The sequence below is a fragment of the Temnothorax longispinosus genome, chromosome 7, assembly GCF_030848805.1.
Source record: "Temnothorax longispinosus isolate EJ_2023e chromosome 7, Tlon_JGU_v1, whole genome shotgun sequence".
Lineage (NCBI taxonomy): Eukaryota > Metazoa > Arthropoda > Insecta > Hymenoptera > Formicidae > Temnothorax > Temnothorax longispinosus.
Genome location: NC_092364.1, coordinates 19,183,311 through 19,198,874, shown reverse-complemented (window position 1 = coordinate 19,198,874; position 15,564 = coordinate 19,183,311). Strand labels below are relative to the sequence as shown.

At 45.9% G+C, this 15,564-nt stretch overlaps 1 protein-coding gene across 2 annotated transcripts in view; it reads left to right on the top strand.

Annotated features, from left to right (window-relative positions):
• LOC139815616 (ankyrin repeat domain-containing protein SOWAHC-like) overlaps positions 1–15,564 on the top strand; it is a 95,121-nt gene that overhangs the window by 57,807 nt on the left and 21,750 nt on the right. Inside the window, exons 9-10 of one of the 2 annotated variants that reach the window (XM_071782638.1) lie at positions 14,513–14,524; positions 14,893–15,533. In XM_071782638.1, coding sequence (XP_071638739.1) covers positions 14,513–14,524; positions 14,893–15,018 — 138 coding nt within the window. In that variant the 3' untranslated portion in view covers positions 15,019–15,533. Of the gene's footprint in view, positions 1–14,512; positions 14,525–14,892; positions 15,534–15,564 lie in introns of those variants that run through there. The other variant, XM_071782637.1, reaches the window with a different exon arrangement.

Below are 15,564 nucleotides of genomic sequence, written 5' to 3'. Positions count from 1 at the left end.
GGTGGGCGAAGGGGGCAGGAGAAACGGCGAACAACGCGCGCGGTCTCTCTTGGTCGGTGGATCGTGGAAAGAAAGAAGGGATCCTCGTCGGTATCGGGGGAGACCAGGTCCCGGGGTGTCCACGGGGAGGAGATTTATGTGGCTCCTGATTGAATCGTTCTCACTCGATCGCGCCGTTTACTTTTTGCCCTCTCGAGAGATCTCTCTGCGTTCCGTTTCTCTCTCTCTCTCTCGCTCTCCTTTCCTCCGTGTTCCGCGCTCTTCTGTGTGTGTGTCCCTTTTTCTCTCTGGTGTCCCAGCGAATGCACGTGGAATATCCATGGCATGAGTTCTCAAACTGAAATTAGCTCTCAATCGTCGCAGCGATTGAAAATCATGCCGATATTTATAAATCATTTCTTGAAAGATAATGTACAAATGCCACCTTTGATCTGTGAGTCGTAAACATCTTTAATTTAGAGGTTGAGAGAAAAATATATAATAAAATTTGACTTGAAGCGAGTATTTTTCTGATAAAGTTTCTACTTTTACCATCTTCCGTAACTTGCTAATGGTAAAAGCGTAATTATAGTCAAAACATCTTAACGCTAACATTGTTCGCTTAACATTTTTCTGTTTCGCATCGCATGTTCAATATTCCGCGGTAATTCCGTGCAGGTCTTGTTTCTTCGTTAAAACATCTCTTCATCATCATTGTGCGAGACCTGAATAGTCAAAAATCTTCTTCCGCAAGGTAACGCAACCGTCTCACCGTACCGCAGAATAATTTAGCTCCCGAAGAATCGGTGTAATGGAAGAGCACGTTTTATGCTACCCAGGACCGTCGACGCAGGTAGCTTGTAATGTTCCTGCATCGTTTCGTCGTCGTCGTCGTCGTCGTCGTCGTCGTCGTCGTCGTCGTCGTCGTCGTCGGTGCGCGCGCGGTAAATTTCTGAAACACAGAGTCTCTCCTCTCCATTGTGATGCCACGCTCTCCCGCTCGGGGCGAGCTCCGTTAGCTAGGAGGCGGCGAACGGAAGCAAAACAAAAGACGCCGAAATGCGTTCATTATTTCGAGCTAATTGGCGGTGCCTTTACCCTCGAGCCGGGAGGGAGCCAGTCAGCCTCTCTGGTAGCAGAAAGCAGGGAGTGAGTTTCGGTGCTCTCTCGCAGAAGCGAGTCTTTAAACGCGCTTGCCTCAGGCTTCTATCCTTCTCCTCCTCCTTTAACCTTTCTCCTTCTCCTCTTTTAACCTATGACATCGCTCTGTCGGTAGTACCTTCGATAATGAGATTATTCTGTACGATCACTCCCTTCAATTTGCATTCTTCGTAGCTGCCTTTGAGCGCATTCTGCGGTTACCAGCAAATGGATATCATTTGACAACTTATTGACAAGACGTAGAAACGTGATACCAACTAGATCGTAATTTGTGCGTTTCAATAAACTTTATTTAAGATCCGTAATAGATCGCTGCGAGAAACAACCCAGATTATTCGAAGGAGAGCCGCGAAGTAATCTCAGATCTCGAAAGTGTCTCGCGGAAAAATGAGCCCTACTTCGCATTCCGGGGACTTTATTCAGGGCGTCCTGGTGGCCCGGGCGCGCATCAGTGACAGCCGGACATGGGTGCACGGTATGCGTATACACGACGCACGATAAGTATCGCGACACATGTCGGTATAAGTACCGTGATCAATAAAGTCGCGAGAAGAAGGTTCGTCTCGCGGCACGGCTGGAAGTCAAGGAGTCGCTATTGAAGAAGGCACGTCCTCTCGGCATTCTCGTCCTTCTCGGGCTCTCTCTTTCTCTTTCTCTCTCGATCACCAGATACCACTACGAACGGCGGGTAGGTGCATCATATTCGTGTCCGTGCACGGTAGCTCGGCCGTTTCAATATGCGTTCGCGCACACATGCATATGATGCATACATGCGTACACGAATACGCGCGCGAGCGCGCACAACGTGTACACCGACCTATACATAATATTCCTGGCCGTAATACGGCGTGGGGCGCTACGTCGCGTCGTTGGTTCCACCGGACAACGCCACGTGATGGTAATGGCCGCGATAATTATTTAGATAGCGGAGGATATATGCTTCCTAGCGCAGCATGGGACCCCGGCCACGTCGTTTCCATGGTGCCCCCGTTGGTGTAAGCCGGGGACGTGCCCGCCCGAAGCGATGGAACGTATATATACCCACCACCGTCGCCCATTGGAAATGATATCCTCTTTCCTCTTCGTTCGCCCTCATTATTTCCCCGCCGCTGTACGAAGCTCCGGTATAACGTCGGATCACTCGTTTCTCAGGATGAAGTCGTTCGTCTTGGATCCGCATGACGTCGCGGCCTCGAAATTCGTGATAAAACACGTGCGCTCGCTAATAAAATAAGCTCAGATAAAATCTAATCTGATCACAATTGATCAACACGGACAAAATTTGTAACTCGTAAATAGAATTTTGGATAGCTGCATGTTTTTGTTGCAATCATTCAAGTCGTATAGTTAGCCTCAGGCCGATCAGTGGCCTTTAATAATTTTTACTAAATTGATTTTAATTTCAATTTTTCTACGCGTCGAATTGCTGAATCCATAAATTTGCGTCAAAATTCAAGCTCACAAATTAACATACGGTGAATTAGGAACGAATTTTTAGTATAGGCAAAATTTTATTGTGATATGTTAATACTGAACAGTAAATCAAATGACTAATCGTTCTATTTATAAAACCCCTCCCAGAAGTCTAGATAACTCGACTCTCGTCGGGATACTTCCTTGTGCGGCTTCCCGACAGACTTTGGGGTGGATTAACTCGCTTCGCCGCTGTAGCGGGGCATTACTTCCACGCAGTGCACCTCCGGTCCATGGATCCTGGCTGAAAGTAGAGTCCCCCGATTTTCGCATAAATCAGTCTTGGTTCCCCGACTGTGCCCCTGCCCGGTCGCCATCGGTAACCCTTTCTCCTTTCTCGATGTTCCACCCACGAACTCAGGGCAGAGAGAGAAAGAGAGAGAGAGAGAGAGAGAGAGAGAGAGAAGGGAAAGGAAGACAGAAAGAGAGAAGGAAGGCTCGCGGAGAAACGAAGAACGAAGGAGCGCTATTTTATTGCCAGCTTAATAAATGGAGGCTCCTTTATTTGCTCGAGCCAGCATCCGCTCGCAGTTTGCCAACCTGTTTGCTAACAACAAATTAATCGGGTGACGTATCCCGGCGAGTACTACATATATATATATATATATATACATACATATAACATGTATATGTATATGTATATATGTATGTGTGCACATACGCGTGTATACGCGAGTCTGTCCCATCTCTTTCCCCGTATCCGTCCTCTCTCTGTCCCATATTCTTCCTCCCCATCTTCCACGAGGACGAGGACGACAGACGAGAATAGGCAGCTCGACAGCGGTTCCTTCACCCCTTCGAACGAACTTGCAACCTGCTGCTCACTTGGTCGTTTCTCTTCCCTTCTTTTCAGTCCTATGGTCTATCTCCCCCTCGTCGTTCTCTCTCTCTCTCTCTCTTTCTCTCTCTCTCTCTCTCTCTCTCCTACTCTGTCCTCAACGCGGATCTCGAGCGTAATGGACGCAGGTATGCGTTACCCGCAGTGCGTCCGACCGATACGTACGTATAAGCCAATCTGTAATTCATAATGCGAACGCTCCTTGAGTTCTTGCTGCCCACACGCTGAGAAAGGAAGGGAGGGAATGGAGACGAAGAGGAACGACAGACGGATCCGACATCGCGTGTCATTCCGCAGGAGTAAAACCTGACCTGCTCAATGTAGGCGCCTCGAAGCCGAACACACTTATACCTCTTATTATCCCGAAAATATTTCTAAATGCAAAACTCTTGCGTCTTGTTTTATTAACAATAGATTAAAATACAGAACCTAAGAAGAACTCTCAAATTATTTTATTTTGTTTGAAAGGAGAGGGATGGATAGGGAATTGACAAGGAACAGATTGAGTTTTAAAATATTTTAATCATAATCGATATAATGTAGGATGAAATTAAGATCAAATCGTCTTCGTGCGAGAAAGAGGGAGCGTTTTCCGGCGCTAGAATCCGAGGATTACATCAGCTGCGACGGACAGCTCGCCTAATAAATGATTTCCCTAATTCCCTTTTCGTCGAGCATTCGCATAATCGTTATCATTCTCGATTCACCGAGTAGCGCTAACATTTAGGGATTACCATATTTACAAGTTACTCTCGCGCGAGAATCTTATAGCGCGCATTCTTCGGGGCGATGTGACTTAATTTGCCGATTAGAGAGATAGAAAAGAATGTTTCATGAATTGCGATTATTCTTCGATTCCGGGATTAAGAAGCGCGCGAGGAGAAACCGTCAATGGCAGAGATTGCGAATGACGACAAGTTACTGACATTTCGATACATTTCTATCGGGAATAATAAAGCCTCGCTCTTTTTACGTCTTTTTACATTGTCGTCAGAAACTACGCGTCGGTTCCGCTTCTTTCCGACTGCATCGATGCATCACCTAGGCGATCCCCTCGATGCAACTTTTTCTTCTGCAGCGCGGAAGTTTTTCTCATGCTCAGTCCGTTTCTCCGTCAATCGCCGAACTCCGTCAGGAGAGATCCCGGTACAAGAGCGAGATCCGGAATTAAAAGACAGAGAGAGAGAGACAGATGCCTTTCTTCATCCCCGGATCGGAGCCGCGCGGATTTCCGACGCAATGACGCCCGGGGGATTTCGAATTCCATCGCGAGAAGCCGATGCACGTACTTACGTAAGAGAATCTCGGCGAAAGACGATACAAGAAAAGGTTTCGACCGCATCCAGCTCGTCGTGCCTTCCCTTCCTCTTTCTCTCTTTCGCTCCTTATCTCTCTCTCTTTCTCTCTCTCTCCATCCCGCTTACCGGAACGAGGTATATGCGCTGCACCTGTCGGTGCAATCTGGACTCGGCAAAGAGCGGCGTATCGTGATCGCCGGTCGCCACCGTCGTCGCTATCGTCGTCGTCGTCGTTGTTGTCTCTTCGTCGTCCGCCGTTTTGTTGCATTCGGCGACGCTCCCGGTAGCTACCGGAGCACCGAGCAGGCTCGGTCATGCGTCGCAACTATAATTTGAAATAATTTATAAATCCTATTCAATTCAAATTAAGGCTCCACTCTGTCGGATGAATAAAAGATGCGCCATACCGCTCGCGCTTGCTTGCTCGCTCGCTCGCTCGCTCTGCGCCTGCTTACGCTCGACGAGAAAGGAAGATGGAACGGAGCAGAGCGGAGCGGGCGCAAGCGCAATAATGTGAGTGTACGCGGGCAAATGGTGTCCCATTATGCCTGCTCGCGGTGAATTACGCTATCGGGACGGATTGCCTCGAATTCTTGTAGAGATTATGATCGATTTGCCAATCGATATTTGCCAATCTATCGATTGATAAATTCGGGGAACGCGGACGGCTTTGCACATCGCTTTGCAAAAAAATATTTGACTAATAGAATGTATCAGATTTTATATGTCTCTTGTAAATTCTCTTTAAGATGAAGGTAACTGTCATGTGAAATTAGAAACTGACGAAAAATCGTTTTTGCGAGCGTCTCTAGCGCGAAAATTCGCGGATTAAACCACGAACATCGCTGTCTCGCTCGGACCTTGGCCTCTGGGGATTTGCCGTCATATTTTATCACGAAAAATCCGACGGCTGGTGCGAGCTGTCCCTTTTCCCGTTGTTATTCGGTGGCGCCAAGAGCCGCGGAGGGACAGGGGATAGTCACGGGGCATTATAAAGCATTACAACAGGCGCTGTTAACGCGCCGTGTCCAATCCGCACGCGACTCTCTGAAAATAAAATACAAAATGACGCGACAACGCTTCGACGAGGCTCTCTGTCAAATCCATCGGCGACATTCCGAATCTATCTGTGTTCGGAACCCTTCCGAATGTACTTGTACCCTTCCCCTCCCCCCACTTCTGTCTCGACACTCGCATCGGTAGCATGGTTTTCCCTTTTCGTTCTTATACCGAGCGCAAGGCAATCGCTCGATATCACTTTTTTTCGTTCAATCTCTCACCAGAAAAGATTAGTAATCTCTTACAAGATTTACACGAATCTTATATAACAATTTAAATTTTAGCATAGTTAGAAATTATAAATGTTGTAATTTTATTATAAATGAGATAAATGAAGATTGTATAATATATCCCCATTCCCCATACAATTATCTTTTTCTCGCGAGAGAGAAAAAAGATAATTATATTGCTTCATACGATCAGAATATGTATTTTATAACTTCACTAATCGCTCAATCACATAATTACACCGTAATAGCCGCGGTATGTATTTTACAGCGTGTTATTTTATGGAAGTAAAAGGTTCACAACGATTCGATGAGATTCAATTTTCTCCCGAGGAGGTTCTTTCATTTCAACCCCTCATTCGAGAAAGAAATCGCCACATACACACAATGTCTGTTCCCGAGCGACCGAAAGAAAGCCGACGAGCCAAACCGGCAATTAGCTCGAGGATATAAACGCGCGGGAGACGTTAGCACGCGCGTGCGCGCGATTTTTCTCTCGCGCGCGTTGCAACGTTGATTCAACGGAAGAAGCTCCCGAGAGAGGGGGTCGAAGGGGGTGACTAAAATCAATTTGTTCGTATCCGCGATGAACCGTCGCTTCGCGGAGATTGCGTTTTCACCCCGGGACACGAGGAACGTCGGCGATTTTCAATTCGTCTCTTCCCACTCCGCGCCGTCCCTCGCGCGCACGCACGTAACGGATATACGTTCGCGGGCTTCTTGTTTCCCGTCTCACCGCGTGCGCGCGAGGACGACCCGCTCGAATTGCAAATCAAATAGAATGCGCCCCGCTGCAACGGTTACATTGCGCGGACGACGTTCGCGCGAGATATATTCGCTCTATTCTGATATATGCTCGCTCTGTCGTCCTTTTTCTTTCGTCGTAGAAAGAGACAACCTTATCTCTCCTTACAAGGTCGGGATTGTGCGTCGACGTATATCAACTGCAAGTAATAAAATTGAAAAGCCTCTCAAATTTAATATCTTCTGTTAAGCAAATCTCTCATACATCTCTATTCCTCCTATAATATCAGCTGTGTTTAATGTCTCGATAAATAGTTGGATTATTAGGGAGCCACCCCTATAATATATCGCATCGTTTTCGAAGCTACTTGACAAGACCTAATCACGTCGGCGCGATGGATTTCACCAATCACTCTTCTCTTCTTTTTTCTCTCTCGTTGATCGGCGCAGAACTTTCCGCGAGCAGGCAAAAAATAGCCGTCCCGCGACAGTGGTGTTTCACGAGCCGGAGTTCGTTCCCATGAAAGCGGCTCGCAGTCGTGTTGCTCGGCAGAGCCAATCGAGAGTTTATCAAGCGCACTCGGGCGCGCACCGCGGAATATTCGCCGGTCAATTTCGCTTCTCCCCCCCTGTTTAATCATGGCCCGGGCCCCCGGTCGGCGAGCGGCGGCATCGGGGGTGGCTCGACCGTTCGCATAGAGGGGTACGGCGTTGTGCGGCATGTACGAGGAGGGGTTGCTGGGGGGCGGCGGCAATAGCCCCGCTCGGGCCGTCATTTGTCAGGGGCTGTCGCGCCACGAGCGTGTTTCTGTTCCAACGGCGCAGATAGCGGCCCATCCATAGGCCGTTCATCTTTATTCCTTTATATATAGAGGCCCTATTTCCCGACCTCTGTCCCCCCTCACTCTCTCACGTCTCCCCGTCCCACCCCACACGCCCTACACGATTCCCTCGAACTCATTTAATTACAACAAACAATTTATTAGGTCCATCCGGGATCCGCCCACGGGTATAAAATGGTGGGGAAGGATAGAAGGAGGGAATAGGTCAGGGGGTGGGCCAGGCGCCACTCGTTCGTTCGCAGAACGCTGGAGGAAAGCAAAATTATTCCGTCAGGGGTTGACTACCGCGCTTCGCCGGCTGTCATTCTGAGCTTCTGGGTCAAACCGTGCCCGTAAATTAACCAAGCAAAGTGCGGCGACGTAATTTGCTGATGTGGTGACTCGTGATACTGTTCCCTTCTAATGCCTCTTCCCGCATGAGAATGAATTCTTCTCGAAAGAAATAAAGAATAATGAGAAAACGAAAATAGGAGAAATATGCAACATTTAAGGGAAACTCATTACAGATGGTCTTATCGAAAATATGATGCGTGTTGATTAGACAGATATGAGGGTGTGACGCCATATCTTAGACGAGAGCGTGAGATTCGGAAACAGAAGTAGTCTCTCACCGATCTCAGCGGATCAGTTACACCAGAAACCCAGTCCGCTTAGAAAGTGAAGAGCCGATAGGGATCGGAGCACCATTGTAACGAACCATCGGCGTAATTGAAGCCGCAATTATATCTTTTCCCGGCGACTTGTTTATCCGTTTTTACCCACATAAATTCAAAATAGGATTCTAATAAAGAAACGCACGTTCGCATACCTTGGCTAATGCAATTCCGTGGAAAGTCACGAGTTTTTCCACGCGCCCCGTGATTGCGTTTCTTCCGAGAAAGCGAGATCTGACATTTTCAAATAAAGATCGCATTTACACTGTTAAAGGTTGGAGGATGAAATTTAAACCAATACCATGAGTTACATTTATTTTGTTATTTTTAACTACCATGTGCGTCAAAATTTATTAATTTGAAACAAAATAGGATTATTTCAACTCCATTGGTTCAATCAAATTAACATTGTTTTAGTTAAATTAACTACATATTGAGTAGGAGCAGTGGCGACCTATGGAATAGTTAAAAATTACTCAAAATTGAGTTCAATTTAACCCTATGAATTTAACAGTGTAGAATTGGTAATGAAAATATTTTCTGGAAAAAAAAAATAAACAATTTTAATTTTTTTTTATTTATATCCTCGTTTACGTCGCAGGTCTACAATTGATAATCGTGATGCACGACCGTCTCCGCGTCTTCGTAACTTTCGCACAATAATTTACCTAGGTGCGGCTTTCCAAGAGTGTGTGGGCGTCTGACTTCGCCTCGATGACCTTTGATCTTTCCCTCTTTCGCAACCTACCCCCTTCATCTTCCGTAAGAAATATCCGCAATGCATACAAAGAGTTGTCTCGCGCCTCGCTATCTTCTGCACTGTTGATAAGATTTGCCACCCGAAACGCTCGTTCGTCATTCTGTAAACGGTTCGCAACGCGACACGAAGCATCGTTTCTTTATTGCGCTGCCTTTCGGTCGCGAACAACGATGTGATCAATTGTTTCCGAGGCTGAGCCCTAATCAGTTTTTCCAACTTCCGCGAGCGATTCATCACATTAGTTTTATTAATGATCGTCGCCGGTTATTTTAATAGCCTCCCATGAATCAGATTCAACCGCGCGACGGCGATCCGTCGAAAGAAGCGAATCTATATCGCGATATCGCGATGGTCGATCGCGCTTGAGATTGCTGGTCGAGATGGTCTACTTCGCGCTAATGTTCATTGTTTAACGACAGTATAACGTTCGCGAATCGAGTACCATTTTATTAAGAATGTAATCGAAATTTTTACGAATTGCACACGTTAAGATAATTTTGCTTTCTCACTTGATAAGATATTTTTCTAAAGATGACAGATTCTTGACTTTTACATTTGTAAAAGGAAGAAGAGCCTCCAGCACCTTATAAGTGGTTACTCTTGTCTGTTTATACTGTTCATACTCTAGCTACGCCTTCGCAATCCGATCGCAATCGCAAACGTAGACCAGCGGAGGTGACGCTGGGTGACGCTTACGACGATATCTTACGCCGTGACGACATACATTCCCCACCGAAATATTACGTATCTTCTTGCCTGCGCGATGGCTGTCGGTACAACGCGGTTCGTACTCCGTTTCATATATGAGAAAGGAATCTCTTCTTGCCATGGGGCCCGACCGACGGTTTAGCCCAAGACGATTTAGCCATGTCTTACCGAAGGATAGAGGCTGAAGCACCGAGAGACAGAAAGAAAGAGAGAGAGATTTCGCGCCATCGAGAAGGTCGTAAAGATCTTCCACCTCCGCTCTTGCGAGCCGCTTCACTCGCTCGCACGTCATAAACCATCTCTACGAGTCTCGTCTACGCGTTCGAATACGATCTGATATTATTACTGCCGTCCCGTTGTATTATATAATATACGACCTTTTATACATGCCGTAAGCAGTTTTGCGCGCCCGGAAAATTGATAGAAATGAAGTCGTTGGAAAAAAATAAAGAAAATCGCCGCTCGTTCAGATCATCGTATTGGAAAGAAAAGGGATAATCAAATAATATTTATTTTTTAATGCGATTTAATAAGAATGTCATTGGAGTTGTTATTTTACAGTGACAAGCTTGTCACGCCTCTGTATCAAATTAGAAAACATATATTCTCTTTTTCAAATAATTTATGTAATTAAAGATCGTATATATATATATATGGTAAAATAAATTAACGAGAAAAATTTTGCGGTGGGATTTGTGAAATCAATAATTATTATTGGACGTACTAAAATAAGCAGGGGAAACAAGCTTGACGAAGAGTAAGTCATTTGTATCGCGCGTTGACTTGCACATTTTCAGACACAACGTCGCGCAATTTCATTTCATCAAGATAGCCCTCGCCGACGCAAACAAAGTGCTTCCAACACGAAGTAATTAATTACGGTGATCTGATTGCACGCGATTAATCCTGCCGACTTTCGAGCGGATCATTAATTAAGGGTGAATGAATGTCCCGGGGTATGTAGGCACTACCGAGGACACGCTCATTTATTTGGAATAATTTAGTTTAAATGAGTAAACCGTCTGTACGTGTGTACGCGTGTATGTGTGCGTACGCGTGCGTGTGCGCGTGCCCAAAGTTCACGGTCGATATTGCGGCCGGACATTCGATTTGCATCCGAGATATGATCGATCGTTCTATTCATTCGCCAAGCAATTATTACTTAGCGATATTTATGCTCAATTTACATACTATTTTTTCACGATTACGATACATGGTCCCTCATTCGTTAGCAGCAGAGCTTTTAATTGCCTCGGGTAGCACCTGTCGCGACTCGTGAAACAGTTTCATGAGCCTCTAGAACTGGAATTGCAAGACAAAATAAATAGCGTATTTTTATTCACCGAGAACTTGTCGGCTCTCTTTCTCTTTTTCTTTGGTGAAATTTCTGTACTCTGTAACGTAAACAGCGGCGGAATGTAATTATTATTCGGTGCAACGCGGGCAGGTTTTCTTTGGTCTCGTAACTCTCCGTGCTTACGCGCGGCAGCAAGACTCTCTCGTTGAGCTTTTTATTTATACAGCTCATTGTGCTTCTCTCTTACGGTATTACACGGCTTTTCTCGCGGGTTTCTTCTCCTCCCGTATCCGCGGCTTTCCACGTTTGCAAATCCAATTACTTTGCGCTTCTTGCCGAAGAAAGAGTACTACGGAAACATCGCGAGGCTTACGCCTCTCTTTCTACGCTGCGTTGCACCGTTTTCATCTCTGCGCTTTCTTCCAGTTCGCGTTCGTATTCGCGAGTTTTGCAGACAAGGTAAAGCGTCGCTTAAAATGCAACAGCGTTAGGCGGATGTTTTAATTTGTTTGCGCCGCGTCGAGCTAAGCCGCGTAACCGCCGCACTCTGTTGCGCATAAAAAGCTCGTGCGCGATCCACCACCCAATCTCTCCGAGGAATTCCTACTTTGTTATTTAATTATACGATCACGACTTCCGGTGTATTCACATTTTGATTATGAAAAAAAAAGGGAGAAGGGAAAGAAGGCTCTCTCGGAGCGCTCTCGCGTGATTTCGCCGTTCCCCACACCTGGCAACCTTTGTCCATAAGATCAAGCGGTTTAATAACATGATTCAAGGAGCGGCAGCAATCGGTACATTAAGGTCAGGTGGGTCGAGGTATATAAAGATAATAGCTCGCCACCGACCGACCGACCGACCGATCGATTCATCGACACGATAGATTTTGATAGATTTAAATAAAGTAAAGCTTGCAAATTGCAATAAACGTGCGATTAATTCTATCAGAAAGTATAAAGAGTATTTAACTAAATATTATACAGTTAATAAGTTAATAACTGAACGTTCTATCTATCGAATTCTTCAGATTTTAAAACAGATTGGTCCAAAAATTCCCAGAAAAATACCGAAATCGCATATAAGTAATTCGTCAAAAAATTACGAAATTTTTTCTTCAAGAACGGGTTTTGATGGCATTCCATGCTGGGGACGGAATCTGTCCACCGCGAAGAGCACGCCGCAGCGGGGCGATGCCTTAATGACGAGATCTAAGACGCGCGATACGGCGATCGCCGATCGGCTCGCTCTCGCACACACTTCGCGGCGGGGTCAGGCGGGTCGCAGCGCGTAAAAATAATAATCAATCGAACGACCGGTAAGTGAGAGCTCGGCAATTACGCGGTGGCGGCGGTGCCCTGTGCTGCGGTTTGCCCCGGCCCCCGGCCGCAGGCGAACCGAGGACGGGAGAGCGGAGAGAACTTCCTTCTACCGCCTTTAATTCGCCTCCATTCCTCCCCTCTCCCCTTCTTTCGCGTGCGCTATCATAACGTAACAACACGAGACTCCCTCGCTTTATTATTAAAAGTTAAAATTCCGATGGGAGCCGGAGCGATCTTGCGGCGAACCTCTCTACAGACATCCTCATCCTCTTCATCTTCCCTTCCTTCTCTCGTCCTCTTTTCTCATCTCTCTTCCTCTCTGTTTCTCTTTTCTCTCCCTCTCTCTCTCCTTCGCTCTTTTCCCGACTCGCTCGATTTACGTTCTTCTGTTCTTTTTTTTTTGTAAACTCGTACAAACGTTCATTGGCGCGATACTCTATGTTCATAACGGCCGCTGGTAGCAATCGCGTATAACTGCATGTATATCCTGCGTTCGCGCGGAGCATCCCCATAGATAATCGTATTACCATCTATCTTGTACGCCGCTTCGGGACGTCGAATCGAGATTCGAAACACGCGGCCCTCGTCTTCCGCCTTTTAGCCGCGAACGACGCTCTCGAAAGTTTTCTCGCGGTCGGTGGAAACGCGCCGGCGCGTTTCTTCTCACACGTTTATCATAATTCGACACGATAATTCGATACGGTACATGTTGTCTCGAATTAAGAGGGATTAGAGAATTGCACAGGCCATCGGGTTTTAATTAAAGCAAAATTTACCGTTTACCGTCGACTTTCATTGGCCGGGGATTTCACCGAACCGCGGCGATGTACGGCGAACGTATGGTTTCGATATATCGGCGATTTCGCAACGAGTTTTTCTCGCCGAACCGCTTGACAACCGGTACTATCGAAAGGTGGTAAAACTGTCCACCGAAGAGTAAAGAGAGCGGAACGAGAACGACGATGTCTGTGTGCACATCGTGTGAATTACGCGACGCGTCGCGTCGAATTGCCATTTACTCGTAGATTGATTGAAACGCGCTCGCACGGCACCGACGTCGCTGTGTTTTCGAACGAAACTACAGTTGGCCGCAAAATTTTTTATAAACGAGAAAATGTCGGTGCAAGAGAGAATATGAAAAAATTAAAAAATACAACGAATCGCGTGCACATTATATAAATAGCATAAGTAGTGCATATAAATTGGTAAACAGGATTTTTTTTTTAACAAATCAATAAATGGTGATGTAACCAACATAATCATCAAAAGAAGAAATAAATTATGACGTAATAATCTCTTTATTAGAAAAAATTGGTATAAAAGACAGACAGGGATTCATCTCTGTTTTATGACAACTGATATAACTGGATAAAAAGCAAAAATTCGAGATTCCTGGCGTTCCATATTTTGATGGAATCTCATTTGCACGGGGAATAAACTGTTCGGGGAATGTCGATCAAGGTGGGATATTTTTGCTCGCGATATCCTCTTTTTTTCTTACGGTTAACGACGCGGTAACCCTTTTGCGGACGACGGACATGCGGGGATGATTCGACGGACAGGCGATTCGCGCGATTACGTATTATGCTAAACACGCGAAAATGGCTTTTTAAATGGAACATCTACATTTATGTAGTCAATGTAGCGTCCACGGCCGCCGCGGACGGTCGCCCGGACGGTGGAATGGCAAGAGCGACGGCGAATTAAATGCAATTTTCGTCCCACCGAGGCATGCATAACAAATTGACGAACGTCTTTATACTTACAAAGAAACTGCGCGCGACGTTATGCACGTAGCACAGGGGCAGGACGCTATTTCGTCGCACGACCGATTTACAGTCCGATTATTATGCCTGCATAATGTCGAACTGTCCTCTCTCTCTCCCCCTTTCTGCGTGTAAGCACGTAGTCAACTACGTATAATACGACCGACGAGAGTGGTGCGAGCGGAATTTCTAAGCGAATGCAATTTAAAAAGGAGCAATAAAGCGGAAACTGGCTACCGGGAGGAGTAATGCCGTTGCCGCCGCCGCGCCGCCACCGCCGTTGCGATGCTACGCTCGATCCTTAAAATTGAAAATTAAACGTTTCGTAGCGCACTGTGAATTTTGAGTAGCATGTCTAACCCGTGCCTTCACGCTTTTTCTGTTTCAGGATCCGACTTCCGTGAGTATAGGTCATTAAGTTACCAGCCAAATGCTACAAAGTAATGGGTTTGGGCCGGGAGAGAAAAGCCGGAGTCGATGGTAGGCAATTAATTGCGGAGCGCCGGTTTCTTCGTAGGCACGAGAGCTCGCAGGGCGCGAGAAGTTTTGCGCGTATCAGCATGCATGTAGTTTACATTGCTAATCGCTAAAAAATATGCCGCGCGTGAGAGCAAGACGGGACCTTAAACCGTAGCAATAATTTGTAGCTTGAAAACAGCGCGGCAAAGCTTCTTCGATATCATTTAATGGTACATATTTTTCTTACATACACGCACGTTGGCATCGACATTTAATCTTCGTACGGACATCGCTGCGAACCATGTACAGGGCGTAAGTATTTTACGATTTGGTCTTTTTAATACTTTATTGTTAGACGGTGGATACACTGGATTATACGCGGTGGATGTACTGAGAGTAAAAGAGTTAACATGGCTATCTTTCGACATTTATTGATGTAAATCGTTATACTCGAATAGTACTTATCCGTAATTTTCGCACAAGCGCGTTGCATTTGAGGAGGATTACACATAGGTTTAAGGCCCATCCAACCGATGATTATTATTCCATTTCGCGCAATAATGAACGAGGAACGGTTGAGAATAGTACCTAATTAGTCGAAATAATAACAATGTTGCAACACGAAATACGAATTAGTTACAAATTATGCACTATAACTGTACAGATTATTGAGTATTTTCTACCTGCTCGTATCGTGCAGTATTGATTGTGCGAGATACGTTCTAAAAGTAAGCTATACGCTCGAAACATAGATTACTTTATCTCAATTTTTCAAATATATGTAGATAAAACAAAGGTTGCGTTTTTTTATTTTTATTATTGAAAGACAGACTAGCACGGTGAGCGATATCGTGACCTTGCCGATATTTCATGCCGATTAACGCGTGTCGACAATACAGTCGTCCCAATAATTCGGAGGAGGGCGAAGAGGACCTGCAAAACGCCGGGGCCCAAATACAAAAATGACGGGACGGATAACTG